At 39.8% G+C, this 13,901-nt stretch overlaps 3 protein-coding genes across 8 annotated transcripts in view; 2 read left to right on the top strand and 1 right to left on the bottom strand.

Moving 5' to 3' along the window:
* The first annotated feature begins 831 nt into the window (after nucleotides 1–831).
* si:ch1073-456m8.1 (leucine-rich repeat flightless-interacting protein 1) lies at nucleotides 832–5,571 on the top strand. Of its 3 annotated transcripts, none has more exons than XM_047026136.1 (6): nucleotides 832–1,044; nucleotides 1,887–1,958; nucleotides 2,089–2,127; nucleotides 2,452–2,613; nucleotides 2,953–3,036; nucleotides 3,948–5,571. In XM_047026136.1, exons 1-6 carry the CDS (start codon nucleotides 946–948, stop codon nucleotides 4,665–4,667), a joined length of 1,176 nt encoding a protein of 391 aa, XP_046882092.1. In that variant the 5' UTR covers nucleotides 832–945; the 3' UTR covers nucleotides 4,668–5,571. The 3 variants fall into 3 exon arrangements, with proteins under 3 accessions (XP_046882092.1, XP_046882093.1, XP_046882094.1); XM_047026137.1 differs by having other exon boundaries at nucleotides 2,092–2,127; XM_047026138.1 differs by lacking the exon at nucleotides 2,089–2,127.
* A 1,245-nt stretch (nucleotides 5,572–6,816) lies between these two features.
* LOC124471613 (ras-related protein Rab-5B-like) lies at nucleotides 6,817–10,293 on the bottom strand. Of its 2 annotated transcripts, none has more exons than XM_047026180.1 (6): nucleotides 9,684–10,293; nucleotides 8,948–9,283; nucleotides 8,742–8,761; nucleotides 8,284–8,406; nucleotides 8,036–8,129; nucleotides 6,817–7,679 (listed from the first exon to the last, which is right to left on the bottom strand). In XM_047026180.1, exons 2-6 carry the CDS (start codon nucleotides 9,156–9,158, stop codon nucleotides 7,540–7,542), a joined length of 588 nt encoding a protein of 195 aa, XP_046882136.1. In that variant the 5' UTR covers nucleotides 9,159–9,283; nucleotides 9,684–10,293; the 3' UTR covers nucleotides 6,817–7,539. The 2 variants fall into 2 exon arrangements, with proteins under 2 accessions (XP_046882136.1, XP_046882135.1); XM_047026179.1 differs by having other exon boundaries at nucleotides 8,610–8,761; nucleotides 9,684–10,292.
* Nucleotides 10,294–12,447: 2,154 nt separating this feature from the next.
* The window catches only part of LOC124471510 (nck-associated protein 5-like), a 33,505-nt gene continuing 32,051 nt past the window's right edge, over nucleotides 12,448–13,901 (top strand). For all 3 annotated transcript variants that reach the window (XM_047026024.1, XM_047026025.1, XM_047026026.1), the window contains exon 1: nucleotides 12,448–12,667. The gene's annotated coding sequence lies outside the window, so the exon portion shown is untranslated. The remainder of the gene's footprint in view (nucleotides 12,668–13,901) is intronic.

A 13,901-nucleotide genomic window follows, 5' to 3' on the forward strand; every position in this document is an offset into this window, starting at 1 on the left:
CAAGAGTTCACATTGTATTTATTGCTTATTGTCTCTTTATTTATATAGCCTATTTATTGTATTGCCTACTAAATATAGTGTTAGTTCATCAGAAGTTAATGCAGCCATTCGCTACTAAAGAAATGACATGACAATTAGTAAGTGTGAAGTAATATAATTGAGCCTCTAGATGGCACAGTTAAGCCTACTTTTTGTCAGTATATTGCCTACAAATTACTTTCAAATGAAGTTCCTCCCCTACCTATCATAAAGTAAATATGTTCCTAAAAGGTTGAAAGACTCTTAATTACGTTTTTGTGTTATCTGAAGTGAATACCAAATTGTAGACATTGCACCACTGATGATAATTAATTTTCCTGTAGCTCCGAGTAATGGCCTGTTACTGTCACCTACTGGAGGAACGTATAGTCCAGCTGCTGTTGCAAATGGTAGGTCTATATCAAGAGCATCAAGCATGAAGAGTAGCCTAAAACATGTGTAGGCTACTATCATGAGAGTGACCTCTCAGCTGTTGAGATACTGGTTGTGTCTCAAATGCACACCAGTTGTAATATAAAGCTGCCATTAGCATTTATATAGACATTCCTATGTAAAAACGATGTTAAAACTATTCCTATGTATTTTATTCGACGAACAAATAAGATGGCATGGTAAACATTGCATTGTGTCAAACTTTAACTAATGTGTCCTCTTATTATAAGAGTATTGTATTATATACATATATTAAGTTGATCCCTCGTTACTTCTCATTTACTGAGGGCACTGTAGGCCTACAAGACCATTCCACCCACGCTCCAACGCCCGCCTACTCTATATGAGCGTCATTTCAAACCTACGCCCTCTACACACACTAAACAAAACATCACAGGGCGCGTCTTGAGTTTTACTCATTTCATGAAGTTATCAGGCAATTGCTAAATAATTTTTAGGCTTTGACATAGAAAAATGCATTCCGGGTCCTTTGAAAAAGCTGGTTCGCCGAGGAAAAGGACTCTTTCTCGAGGTGTAAGCGAGGATGAGTCGCTTCGCAACATTATCAAGGAGGTAAACGTCGTGAAATCACGTCGACATTGTTTACAGTCGTGTTCTAGTCTAGACTGTTCTCTAGCCTGATTTCTTTACTTTAGACAATTTGATTCACCCCATAAAATAGTGCGTATTTACACGAAAGCCTAAATGTACCGCACTTAAAGGCTACAGCCTATAAATAATACTTTATTATTAGCTTAGCTTAGCTTAGCCCCTGTCTCTTGCCAGGTAGTTAGGCTACTTCAGAAGTGCCTAAATTGATTACACAACGCGGAACGGTGACAGCGTTACAGATATCGGTCGACTTTGTCCCATAATACTCTATCTCACTTGCAAATGCCTTTACACAATTTGTTACTGTGCCTAGCTAGAAAACATAGGAGAAAATTGATTATTTGACAAATCGCTGTCTCGAATATGCGTTAAAAAAGGCCATGTTCTAGCCTACGCAGCAGACCCGTTTGAAAGGGACAGTGAGACAAGCTTACCATGATATTCATTATGGAAATGGATACATAATTAGGTAGTGACTAATAAGCTCATGCTTATATCGGTGTCTATGAGTTGAGGTGTATTGACTATCTAAAGCTAACTCTCGTGTCACCGTCTTTAAAAAGCGTCAATTTCAGAGCAGGTCTTTTACGTCTGGAAATTATGTGTTGTCATATGGGTGTGAAATGCTTGAAGTATAGATTTTTTTGGCACATGCCAGACCAGTTGAACATGTCATGTAGGGTACTAGGTGACTACGATTGTGAGCACCACAACAATTAAAATAAATATTTTACAGAAAAGTTATTTATGTCTTATAGAATATGCCCTTGTTAACATTTAGACATGTCTTGTTTTTCTGTCAGACAGAGAATTCCACCAGGCGCCTGACACGCAGTGACTCCAGGGGAACCCTCAAGAAGCAGAGTGAAAGTCAGGTAACATATACTCAGGAAGTTGGGCCACTAATGAAAACCCATCATTGGCTGTCTTGTGTCCCCTTTCATGTAATTAGATCTATTCTACTCTTGCATGTGAAGTGATGTGCCTCTCTCTTTTTAATTTCAGCAGTCGGAGCAGGATCTGATCATAGGATTCCCTGAAATGGTGATAAGCTGTGCTTAGTGTTTGGCAAGGGCACCCCAACCTAATAGAATGTTTCCTTATTGTAGACATATTGTCCCAGGAACCAGATAAACCTAACCACAAATATACCTGTGCATGTCACATGATCAGATTAAACTGTTTTACTTTGTGTGTCTTGTGCAGATTGTACATGAATATGCTTCACCACTGATGTTGATTTCATTTGACCGGAGAAATCTGCTCACTCATACAGGCCTACCGGACTGTTGTCAGTCAGCTGAAACAGATTGGCCAGGGAGGTCATTTAAAGCTAGCATTTATTAATCCTATGTGTTTGTGGTGCAGGAAGAACTGCAGGAAAGCTACAAGGAAGTGGTACAGGAGCTGAGTGGGCTGGAGGTTCAGCGAGAGACGTTGCTGTTCCAGGTGGATGTTCTGCAGGACGCTCTGGAAGGGGTAGAAGAGATGCTGGCTGAAGCTCAGAGAGCAGCCAGCCAGGCTAGCATGGTACGATCAGACACATACACAAAAAAAACACTGACTTCTACACATGCTAACATCTACTGAAAGCCTGTTAAAAAGTCCCTATACAGGTCCTGTAGTTGTGAGGTAAACAGGTTTTTCCAGAAAAGAACAAACCTATCTGACTTAATGGGTGATAAGTTTTCAGCAACATAATCACAGAACACTGCCCTAGTTAATTACAATGTCTGCTCAAAGCCAGTCTCAACAATGACCCAGTCACAAATTGTTGAAGCACAGGTTGGTAATGATCTGGCATTTTAACACTCTTTAACTGCATTCTTCTAATGCCCTTCTGACACTGATGTGTCTCTGTGTTAACAGGAGTTGGAGCGAGAAAGAGAGGCAAAGAAGAAGTTGGAAGATATGGTCAGCTCTCTGATGCAAGAGGTGGAGAGACTAAAAGAGGTAATGAGAAACCAGAGCTTATGTAATCATACACAGAGACACAAGCACAGGCTTCCTGGTTTTGGGCAGGAAGACTGACTAATGGCTTGTTAGTGCATGCCATCTCTGGTTACGTAACTCAGTTTGTCAGGGGGAGTGTCAGCTCGGTTCAGTCTTGCTTTGCTGAGCTTGACAGAGCGAGGTGATTCTGCTGCTGGAAAATAAACTTGGTTTAGGAGCAACCCTCCTGTATGTAGGTTTGTAAATGTGTGTCTTAAAAGTATCATAAAAGCCACATTTGATAAATATTTAGGTGTTTTTGATGCATTTAGCAACAATAGCATTATTGCACATTCTGTGTGTACGCATTACCAGGGTTGGCTAATGGTATGTCGTAACATGTAACTCCCGCTTGATTTCAACTGTCTTTGATTTTGTCTTCATTCATTAGTAGGGAGTCCCCTTTGCCCTAAAAACTACAAATAAATGGGTTTTAGAAGACCATGAAAAAGATTAGACATTTTACTTGGACAGAGGGGCTTGGTTATGTTATGTCATGGGATATTGGCTGTTAACAGACCAGTGTTTCCCTGTAACATGGCCTTGAGGCCTGTACCAAAGAATATCCTGCCTAACAGACCACTTAATGATAGATGTACTAGTGATCCTGGTTTCCTGTTACAATAAAAAAAATGGTGCAGCTGGCCTTGCTATGTGACCTGCCCATACCTAAAGTATGTACAAGTATTCCAGTCAAAACCATGGAAGCTGTTGAGACTATACCTGTTATAGGGGGATGTTGTCACACCCTAACAGAAAAGCTTGTTTGGCTTCCTAATTGGATTACATTTTTAAAAATCCTTAATGTGTGCTCAATTATCATTCATAACATTGTGTTGTTAATGCATAATTGTCATATTTTTGCTCTGCAGGAGAGAAATACCATACCTTCAGTCCCGGTTTACACGTTTGTCAGAGAGGAGGAGGGGGGTCTGACAAGACAAAAGGCATATGAAGGAAAAGATCAAATGATAAAGGAAGCAATGGAGAACATTGGAAATGCACCAAGCGAGGATGTAGATTGTTCCCAAGATGCACCTCTTTCAATCAATCGATTGGAAAGTATACCATTAGACACTCAGAGAAATGGGTTGTCTGCGGAGACCAGCACTGGACTGCTCTCCTTCTTAAAAAAGGGGAGGGGGGAACAGTCTACGGATAGTTACTCCCACCCCCCACCTCTCCATGATACTCAGCTTGGCTCATCGGTGGACTTGGAGGATGTGGGGGAGGGTACCGAGGATAGACAAAGCCCCCTGAGCAAGCTCCACAGGATGGTCAACAAGACCTTTGGGCAGATGTCGTCTCTGGCACTGGGCAGCTCGCCTTCTCAAGAAGGGGTTTTTGGTAGCCCCGAAGAAAGCCAAACAGAGGCCAAGCGAGACGCCTCCCCCGATAGGAACGACACAGACAGCATTAGCGCCTATGAGGATGCGTCTGCTGACACACCTGAGTTGGAGAATGTCTTCCCAGTGTTCTCTGGCGTGAATGGGACAGGGCTGATTGATGATGCCTGCCCCACTGTAGAGAAGGAGGAGGGAGATCCAACCAATGAAGCCAGAAATCCCAATGACTCTTGTATTGTGTCATAAGTTCATGGTGGCTGCCTATTGAGTGTAAAAGGGTCACATTTGTTCAGAATTCCTGGTATACCAGCTAATGGTCTAGCTCCTTAAAAAAACATGACGTCAACTTGATGGTTCTTACTCTTTTTAAAATGTTTGTTTTTGGCTTCCTTGCAGAGTGGAACCAGCTTAGGTCTTCATACATAAAACAAATAGTTTTGTGTTCAAAAACTTTAGGCAATCAGTTTAACTCACTTCAAATGAAAACCCTTTTTATAAATTAGTACCTGATACATCCCTTATTTTAAGACCTGCTTTCTGCCGAAAAAAAACTGTTATAGTGGGATGCATTAGAACTGAGTGGGTCCAAATTGATTTTAAGCTTTGTAAAGGAGTTTAATGAATTAACAATTTCAACCCAGCCATGAGCGGAACTCTGTATCAAAACTGACCTTTGATCTAAATCATTTCTAAATATGGATTCAGCTAGAAAGTACCAGCTGTCTGTGTACATACCAAACTGTCAGTCCACAGTTTATAGCCAGCTATCACATTGGTGTGTTTTGGCCTTTAGCTGTCATGCGGCTTGTAATTCATTTAAACTATATGTCCACATCCTTCTCAAAATCCATCTCTTTTATCACATGTATGACATGACAAGTTGCATTAATGGATATATATATATATATATATATGATTGTATATACACATTGTTGATTCCTTGTTTTGTGTCCTAACTTGCTGATAATCCCTCCAGGCATACACAAAGTTATCAGATATGTTGGGGACACAACGCAGGTCTGTATCACATACTTTCTTTGATGCCGTTTCGGTGCTCCTAGAACTATTATTGGCTGCTGGCCAGTTAGCAGTCACAATAGTACACAACCGAAAACATAAGGGGAAAAGGGAGTAAGGGAAAAAACTAAAAGGGTTAAAATGATACCATCTATGGGAATAAAACTAATGTTTTCACTATCCCACTAGCCTTTACAAGAATGTTTATTTTTATCCTCATGAAGGACTTGCCTTTGCTTGAACACCTCAGCACATCTTGAGAACTTGAAAGAAACAACGAGTTAAGTCTACACTGGCTTCCGTGGGTGTGTGACAGATACTCAGAAATTTGAAGGAACATTCCATATTATTGTACCTTTTAGAGTTTTGGTACTGTGCATTTTCTTACTTTGCAATCAAATGTTTGCTCAGTTGCAGTGAAACTACTGAATTTGGAATATGAATTTTTTATTCTGACATTGCTGTACAGCGTGTCCTCTGTTTATGTAGTTATCTGAGGTGTGGGGCTTGGGAAGCATAACATAAACACTGCAATTTTTTATCTCTCACAAGATATTTTTTTTATCATTCCTGAGATTGATCTGTTGTTTCACCTTAAAACTTGCACATTCTGCATGTTTAGTCGTGACTGTATTTTGATTTGACATATGCATGTTTAACAGGAACTTGAGTTTTCCTCCTGTTACAAAGCATTCCAATTTTGTATTTAGTGTGCTTATGCTGTATATGATTATATATCAAGTCAGAAGCAGCTAATACTTCTTCATATCCAGATAATCAATGTCTTAAAGAGGGTGTTTTAAAAGGGATTTAACTTACAATGACAATTTGCTACTTTAAATATATACATTTTAACTTTGATGAGTGTTTTCTGAATGTTTTGCATTTCTTTATTCTCGGTGTTGCCTGCCTGCTGTTTTGGGAGAAATGTATAGTATTAGTGTGGTTTTTAAACACACAGTGCTATTTATTGCTAAGTTGATGAACTATGGTGTAATATATCATGTATAAATGTTCTTCAATGTCATGGTTTTATCTTAATATACATCTTTATCAAAAACTATTTTGCTGCATGCTTTAAAATGCAAAAAAAAACTATTGCACAATTAGCTTTGGCTTGTACTTGACCAGATTTCTTGATATGTCATGCTGTAAAGTGGCATATTAGTTTCACACAATACTGTACAGTTCTTAAACATGAAGCAAGAATGCAGAGGTGCATATTATATTTACACCAAATAGTAATATGTATTTTTAGAATTGATTCTATTCTTTTGAAGAATAAATATTTTATACTGTCATATGTTTGGATGTTTGTCAGTGTTGTTGGTTTGGGATATCCAGTACAAACATCAAGTAAACAAAATAATATACAATAGATAGTTTATCATTTATTTGAGTGGTTTATTGTGTTATACACTAAACAATATGTAATATGTAATGATGTAAGTATTTTCTATGTCTCGATTTATTATAAAGCTACCCTGACACAAATTGAAAGGCTTTAAAAAGCCTTTCATCTCTTTATAAAACATTGTTTTGGTTTGGTGCAATTTAAAAATATCTTGACTATTTGAAGAAAAAGAATATCAATGCATAAAAATCTTGTCAAGTCTATATTGTATGTACGAATTAAGGATGTACCAAAATGAAAATTCTGGGCCAAAACCAATAATCCAGGATGCACTTAACCGAAAATATTTTTTCTATTTTAAAATATTTTTTTTGTACAATTGTATTTATGTTATACTTTTTATTTGGCACCATAGCCCCTTCTGGAATTGTCCTTGTCAGAAACTTCCACACCGCTGACACAGTCGCCCTTGACATATTAATGTATAATCACCTGAGATGAAAATGGACAATCTAATGCAAACACACATTTAGCCTTACATCTTTTAATTTCTTTGTACCTCTTACTGTTGGAATGCTGTGTGATTAGGCTTATCTATTTTTAAAAAATGACTATCATAGCAACTTTCCCTTTCTGTTTGAGGAACTTAAGATACTTAAGAACTTTTCACACCTGTCATATTCCCGCCTGCTCCTAAGAAATGGCTTATTTTACTGTGCTTGGTCTAGTCCTTGTCTATTTTATCTCTTAGTTTCCACAGCACTTGGCCTTGCTGGTCTGAGTCGACTGGCTGAGGTTGACTCCTCCATCTCCTTGTCCTCTTGGTCTTCGACAACCACTACCAGCCCCTATGCCACCAGTCAGATCATTCTTTGGCAGTGTCTTGGCTAGAAGACAATAAATCGTGATATGATCAAAATATTTTCTGAGGCATACATTTTAGTGTTGCTCAATTATGTTTCTTAGAGCTACCTGTGACACATGCTAATTCTTAGACCACATACTGTTCCAACATTAGATTATTACTACCCTCTGGTGTATATATAATGGCATTACATGTTGGTGCTGTCTGGGCACCCTGTCAGAAAGACCATGCTGGTTGTGGAATAGATATGCGGTCTATGAATTGTTGTTAATTTCTGTGAAAAATAGAGCTATTAGTTGGTCTGGTCTGTTTCCAATAGTGAGGGATAGAGATCAAAGTTTAAAGAGTACTATGATTGTGTGATGATGCATTGCTCACCTATGGCCAGGAATAGATTACTGATGTTCATGGCAGTCTTAGCAGAAGTTTCCATGAAGACAAGTTTGTTGTCTGCAGCATAGACCTGAGCCTCCTGCAGGAGCATTATTAATGCTAGCATGAAATAAATTCCACAAAACCAAAGATCTGTATTTTCTGTGTCAATGACAAACTCATTAGCACACTATGTTAGAAGTATTTACTTTTAGATATATTCCACTATTTTATTGGAATATTTGAGTACTCACCTCATATTCCACAGCTCTGTTGGCAGATTTGTCTGCCTTGTTGCCAGCTAAGGCAATGACTATGCTTGGGCTTGCTTGGTCTTGGAGTTCAGTCACCCACCTTTTTGCTCTGTCAAATGTCTCCTATACAGAGCAAGAACATTTAAATGAGGATGAAGACTAGCGGTAGCAACAAGGTTAACACCATAGGCTTAAACCGCTGGACAGTCTGCTTAAAACTGAGGCAGTCTGTCTAGAACTGCTGCTAGAAATAATGGATCTGTGCATGCAAAGTTAAGAGTGTGTGGAGATTATGCTAGATGCAAATATTAATTTTTTTTCCATACTGTGTTGGTGATGTCATAGACAACTATGGCTGCATGGGCAGCCCTGTAGTACATGGGTGCCAGGCTGTGGTAGCGCTCCTGACCTGCTGTGTCCCAGATCTCAAACTTGACCATGACACCATCCACACTCACCATCTGGGTCACAAAGGCAGCTGGGACAAGGGGTAGAGAGAACATGGTAAGAGGATGTAGGCTCAATTTATGCCCAATTTGCAAGAGAGTGGAAAGAGTGTAAAGTGGCTAAAGTAAACCCGATCATGGACAGATAGAAAGGGTATCGCACCTTCTCCCTAAATCTCAGAAGAAAAGTGCACACAACTAAGCATGTGGTTCTGTACCTCCAATTGTGCTCTCCTGGAAGTCCTGAAACTGATCTTTGACAAATCGTACCAGCAGACTGGATTTTCCCACAGCAGAGTCCCCAAGTAGCACCAGTTTAAACTGGATAATCTTATTGGTCTGGCCACCAGGTTGCGATTGTATTGATGGATCTGCCATTGGAGTTCGATGTGTATTAGGAGGTTTGGGGGTTGTTGGGTTGCAAGGCATGCAAGGGTAAAATTGATGTGTGTGTGTGTGTGGGGGGGGGGTGACAGCTGGGGAGAGGATGATAAGGGAGGGGGGTCCCCCACTTAAGGACAATGGGACCCGTCTGCCAGATGAGAAATAGAAATCTACAAGACAAAAAGACAAAAAACAACAGATGTATGCCAGAAACTAGACCTTTAAACATAGTGGCAACCTGTCACACAATCAGCTGTGAAAACTCATATTAATCTAAATCTATCTCTTTGCTTTACTGTCAATTCTTGTTTAAACCCCCTGGTATTTTTGCTTAGAATATGAAACAATCTATTGCATTCCTAGACCTTTAAGGTGCTCATCATCATCCAGTGTCCATACAAGGACTTTACTTGTTTCCTTACTGTTTTAGGATGACCACCAATGTAGAATAATGTAGCCTAATAACCCCTCATCTAGTTTGACCTTTCAAAGTTTACTGTTCGAAGTTGTGATAATATTAACAACGACAAAGATACATCATGCCCAACTGAAGACAAGACGCAGACGTACCGTTGTACCAACACTTAATTCTGACTCCACGCCCGTCCGTTCTTTAATACTTCATGGTTCACGCCACAAGACGTCAAAATGTTGGTAGATTACGCCCCGCAATGGTAGCGTCAAAGTGACCGACAAAGAAAAGGCTTTATAGACATATGTTAACCATAAAATAGCAGAACCCCGTACATAAAGGCGCGAGGCATTTGTTTTGTTAGTCTAAAATATGCGTTTTTATAGGGCGGACAGTCAAGGATTGACGGACTTTTTATCCAATTATAACGGCATACAATGGTGAAAGTTCCCCCCTTCTTCTCAAGTTACTTTGATGACTAGTTGATCTGAAGTCCAACATATGTTTTGCAAAGAAGCCGTTCAGCAACCGCTGCATTTGTAACATAACTTTGTATGCATTCCATGTTGTAACAATTAACTTATTTTAAAATTAACCTAAAGCAATATAGGCTACTTGGTTAGTCTACAACCCAGTTAATACAAGCAGCGGTTTAACCCAGCAACCCAGTTAATTTTAAGCAGCGGTCCCAAAACGTCTTGTATGATTGCGGAGTATAATATTGGAATAATAAGGTGCGTTCGACTTCATGCAGCGCCGGCGGCGCTGACAGCCGCTTGCAGCCCGGCTGACTTGAAGCTGAGAATGCCATTGGCTGCTTGAAGTCAGCCGGGCTGCAGGCGGCTGTCAGCGCCGCCGGCGCTGCATGAAGTCGAACGCACCTTATTATTCATGACTGAAGTTCAACGCGGTTATATCTTTCTCGCGATATCCGAGGCTCCAGCGGCTAAGTGCAGACCATTAACTCTAAAGGCAGTCCAGAGAATGTTTAAACAGGCTCTGGGCATTCTCTAGTATAGAGTGTAAAAAGAATGGACGGCATGACAGCTCCTCAAAACTGAAGCTAAAACATCTCCCTCGCCCCCTGGTGGTTGGCTGCTGTATAGGTCGTAAGGCCCGCCCCCTCTTGTAACCGGATGGGACATGAGCCAAACAAAAAAATCAAATTCATGTCAAATACATTTTTTTCCAAAGATGGTTTCTGTCATTTTAGGTAGTTCCTATCACGCATGATTTAAGCCCACCCAGAAAATCCTAAGCACATGGGTCTAAATGGTGAAAAACTGTTTAACGGTCTAACTCCACAATTCAGTAGGCTAGGCTACTACATAGTTCACATGTTTTTGTAAGGTGTTTAAGCAGTAACCTAGTTATATTTATAACATTTATAATGTGTTTAAAAACAAATCTCGGGATTTCAAAGACTTTAAGGGCCAGGGAGACGTGCACAAAGTAGGGCCTAGTATGTGTAACGGGTGTGAACCTGTGAAATTCACTCCTCAGGTATGTAGGCCTAAAAGCCACCCCCGGCAAAGAAAAACTAGCTCTTCTTTGGCGTAGTTGGTAGTCGTCATGCTTGGCAAGTTGGAGGCTGAGCGGTTCGTATCCCGTGAGTGGCAAACTACCTTGTCAGACGGAGCTTGGCTACGCCTCTTACAGACCCGTCACAATTGACATTTGCACCAAACCAAGGCTGTATAGGCCTACGTGTGGCAGCCATTCAGTGATTCGTAGGCTACACGTTGGCGATTGAGGGCCGGAATATAATCTACTTCGCTCAAGTAAATTACTTTTTTTGAAGAAAAAAATATGATATATTATCTCGCAGTTATGCAAAGACCCTCCTCACAGACATTATCATGCATCATGATATTTGCCATGTGACATGCTGACCTGGTAACTTCATGATATCATATTAGTAGATCCCAGTGTATTAGCACAATGCTCTCACTTCCCCTTTGGTCACTTATTTATAGACCACGGACAGACATACGTCGGCCCACTGTGAAGGGCAGGAATAGGCTATAGTGTCTGTGTCCTGTTTACGGAAAGCAGAGTTTCTTATGTGTGTCTGTGGCCGGAGACTTGTTGAAACGGTATAATATACATAATTTTCTAGCCAATAAAGTAGTAGGCTAACTCATTTCCACTATGCCCGTTTTTAGCTTTGCTGTGCGTCCTGTTCCATTTTTCATCACAGGAGGGCGCCTTCTTATTACAAATGTTTCACCACAAAAGCATAGGCCCCAAGTCAAAATCATAATAGCAGTGTGTTCATTTGTTGGACGCTTTCATCTACAGCGTCGGTTTAAAGGGAAATTGAACTTAAAACCTCTTGAGCTGCAGTCAAATGCACTGTGCCACCCACTAATTGTGAAAGTGAATTGGTTAGTATCAGTGGTTTACTTCTCATGTTCCGATTTGTCTGGGGTTGATTACACATCCGCTGATGAATGTTTTTTGTTGGCACAAGATTAAAAGATGTAAGAGTTTGCCCTATTGTGAATACAATGTGTCCCATCTCTTGCACCGTTTACACTTAGGCCACTCCGAAGTGAGGACAGCGAGGTAGGCCAAGGTGTAAATTTACATGACACATTTAGTCCATGTAGGCTATTATAATACCAACTAAAGTTGGTAACGGCAGTTGTGCCATTATGGCCTACAATGACCACTTCTCAAAATTGAATTAGCCGATGTAGCCTAGCCTATGTCTTTGGCCAATTGCAATTATCCTACGTAAATAAAACCTGCTACGAAAATATCCAGACCAATTTTTTTTTAATTATAAACGTTGTTAGTGTTTAACGGTCCTGGCCTTGGATGCATTTGCTTAACTTCCTTAAAGTGTTGTATTGAATCGCAAGTTTTGAAGGACCACACAGATTTTGGCTTCCCCAATGAGAGCGAGGAAAGGCGAGAGCAATTTTAGAGCCATGACATCACATTTCCTAACGACCGCTTCCAAATGCGGAAAGACATCGGCGAGGGTATTTTTTTCCAGATTTCCCCTGTCCGAGGAAAGAAGGAATGCAAGCTTTTTGAACAATACCGTATACCGGTGGTCGATCATGTATCGCTGAGACATTTTGCTTTCATACTGCGTGTTGTTTGCCTTCCCAAGACACCGTTTCTAGTTTAGGTAAGTGAATGTTATTTTCATCACCGTGCATTTGCAGTCTAATCAATTTGCGAATGGGATGTGTTGTATATATTATTGGCATTGTTGTATGATCAATCTAAAAACTAGATTTGATTACTGATAGTAATTTATTATGGACATTAGAGGTGCCTGTTTAGGCAGCTGTGAAAACAGTACAATGATTCTTTAAACTGTAATTAGGCTATGTGACGTCCATGTCGCTGCATTGATTTAAACGAGTACCTTACTCAGCGAACACGATTCATTGTAGGCTACTCCAATGCTTTGAAATGCGGATGAAAATAATGGTTACCGTTTAGCTGTGATCTGAGCATCACCCATCACGTTTCAATAACAACAATCTTCAACACAAAAGCAAATCAGGCCTTTGCAAGATGCATTGACTTATTATCCTAGTAGGCTATAGGCTGAATGAAATACTAAAAACTACCCGGAAAATTGTCTATTCATAGACAGACTTATTATGTAGTTATCAGGTTAATATTTATAATTATAACTTAACTTGGCGAAGTGTTGGTTTATCTTGCAGAGGGCTCTGATAGAACAAACATTGTCATCAGTCTCGCGAGTCAATCAAATGCACACATCTTGAAACAATTACCCATTATTTTTCAGACTGGTTGTTTGGTTTGGAAAGCTAGTTTGGTAGGCTACAGTAAATCTCAAGTAAATTGTTACAATTTTCTGGGAAAATTCTTCACCTGCGAGCAAATTCAAATATTTACCTGGGCCTAGGTCTAGTTTACTGGGCCTTGGTGGGCTACTAATTCCAAATGTTGATGACATCATATCACCATTTTAAAAACTCTCTTTTGGGATGACTTAAGTCATCTGCCTATTTGTGATCTGAATTATATCTTGAGTCAAGTAAATCTGACACCAAAACTCCCTAATCCTTTAAAATTGTCCCAAAACAGCAATGAGTTATGCTTTCGATACAAGTTGCTGTGTGACTTATTTCAAATGAAGTTAGACTGGGAATTAAAATACAAGATGCTGTCAGCCTATGGTCTCAAACTACTCAGAAAAATAGTGCTGCATTATTCAGTCAGGTGCCGTGTATTCACCTCTAAGCTTGATAAATGGCGTAAAAACTTGGTGTCTAACATTGTCATGTAGCACAGTGTCTAACAGGGATATAACAATTAGTAAATTTTCCATTAGTTACATATTGAAGAAATGGCTGGTTGATATGACTACTCAAGCATACACT

The sequence above is a fragment of the Hypomesus transpacificus genome, chromosome 9 (assembly GCF_021917145.1).
Source record: "Hypomesus transpacificus isolate Combined female chromosome 9, fHypTra1, whole genome shotgun sequence".
In the NCBI taxonomy this organism is placed as follows: Eukaryota; Metazoa; Chordata; class Actinopteri; order Osmeriformes; family Osmeridae; genus Hypomesus; species Hypomesus transpacificus.

Bases quoted from the DNA above. Each gene is read 5' to 3' on its own strand.
- si:ch1073-456m8.1 (XM_047026136.1), top strand. From the start codon at position 946: ATGCATTCCGGGTCCTTTGAAAAAGCTGGTTCGCCGAGGAAAAGGACT. The intron at 1,045-1,886 runs GTAAACGTCGTG...TTTTTCTGTCAG, and splicing joins TTCGCAACATTATCAAGGAG to ACAGAGAATTCCACCAGGCG. The intron at 2,128-2,451 runs GTGATAAGCTGT...TTTGTGGTGCAG, and splicing joins TCATAGGATTCCCTGAAATG to GAAGAACTGCAGGAAAGCTA.
- LOC124471613 (XM_047026179.1), bottom strand. From the start codon at position 9,158: ATGCCTTGCAACCCAACAACCCCCAAACCTCCTAATACACATCGAACT. The intron at 8,130-8,283 runs GTGAGTACTCAA...ATGCTCCTGCAG, and splicing joins ACAGAGCTGTGGAATATGAG to GAGGCTCAGGTCTATGCTGC. The intron at 7,680-8,035 runs GTGAGCAATGCA...ATTGTCTTCTAG, and splicing joins TAATCTATTCCTGGCCATAG to CCAAGACACTGCCAAAGAAT.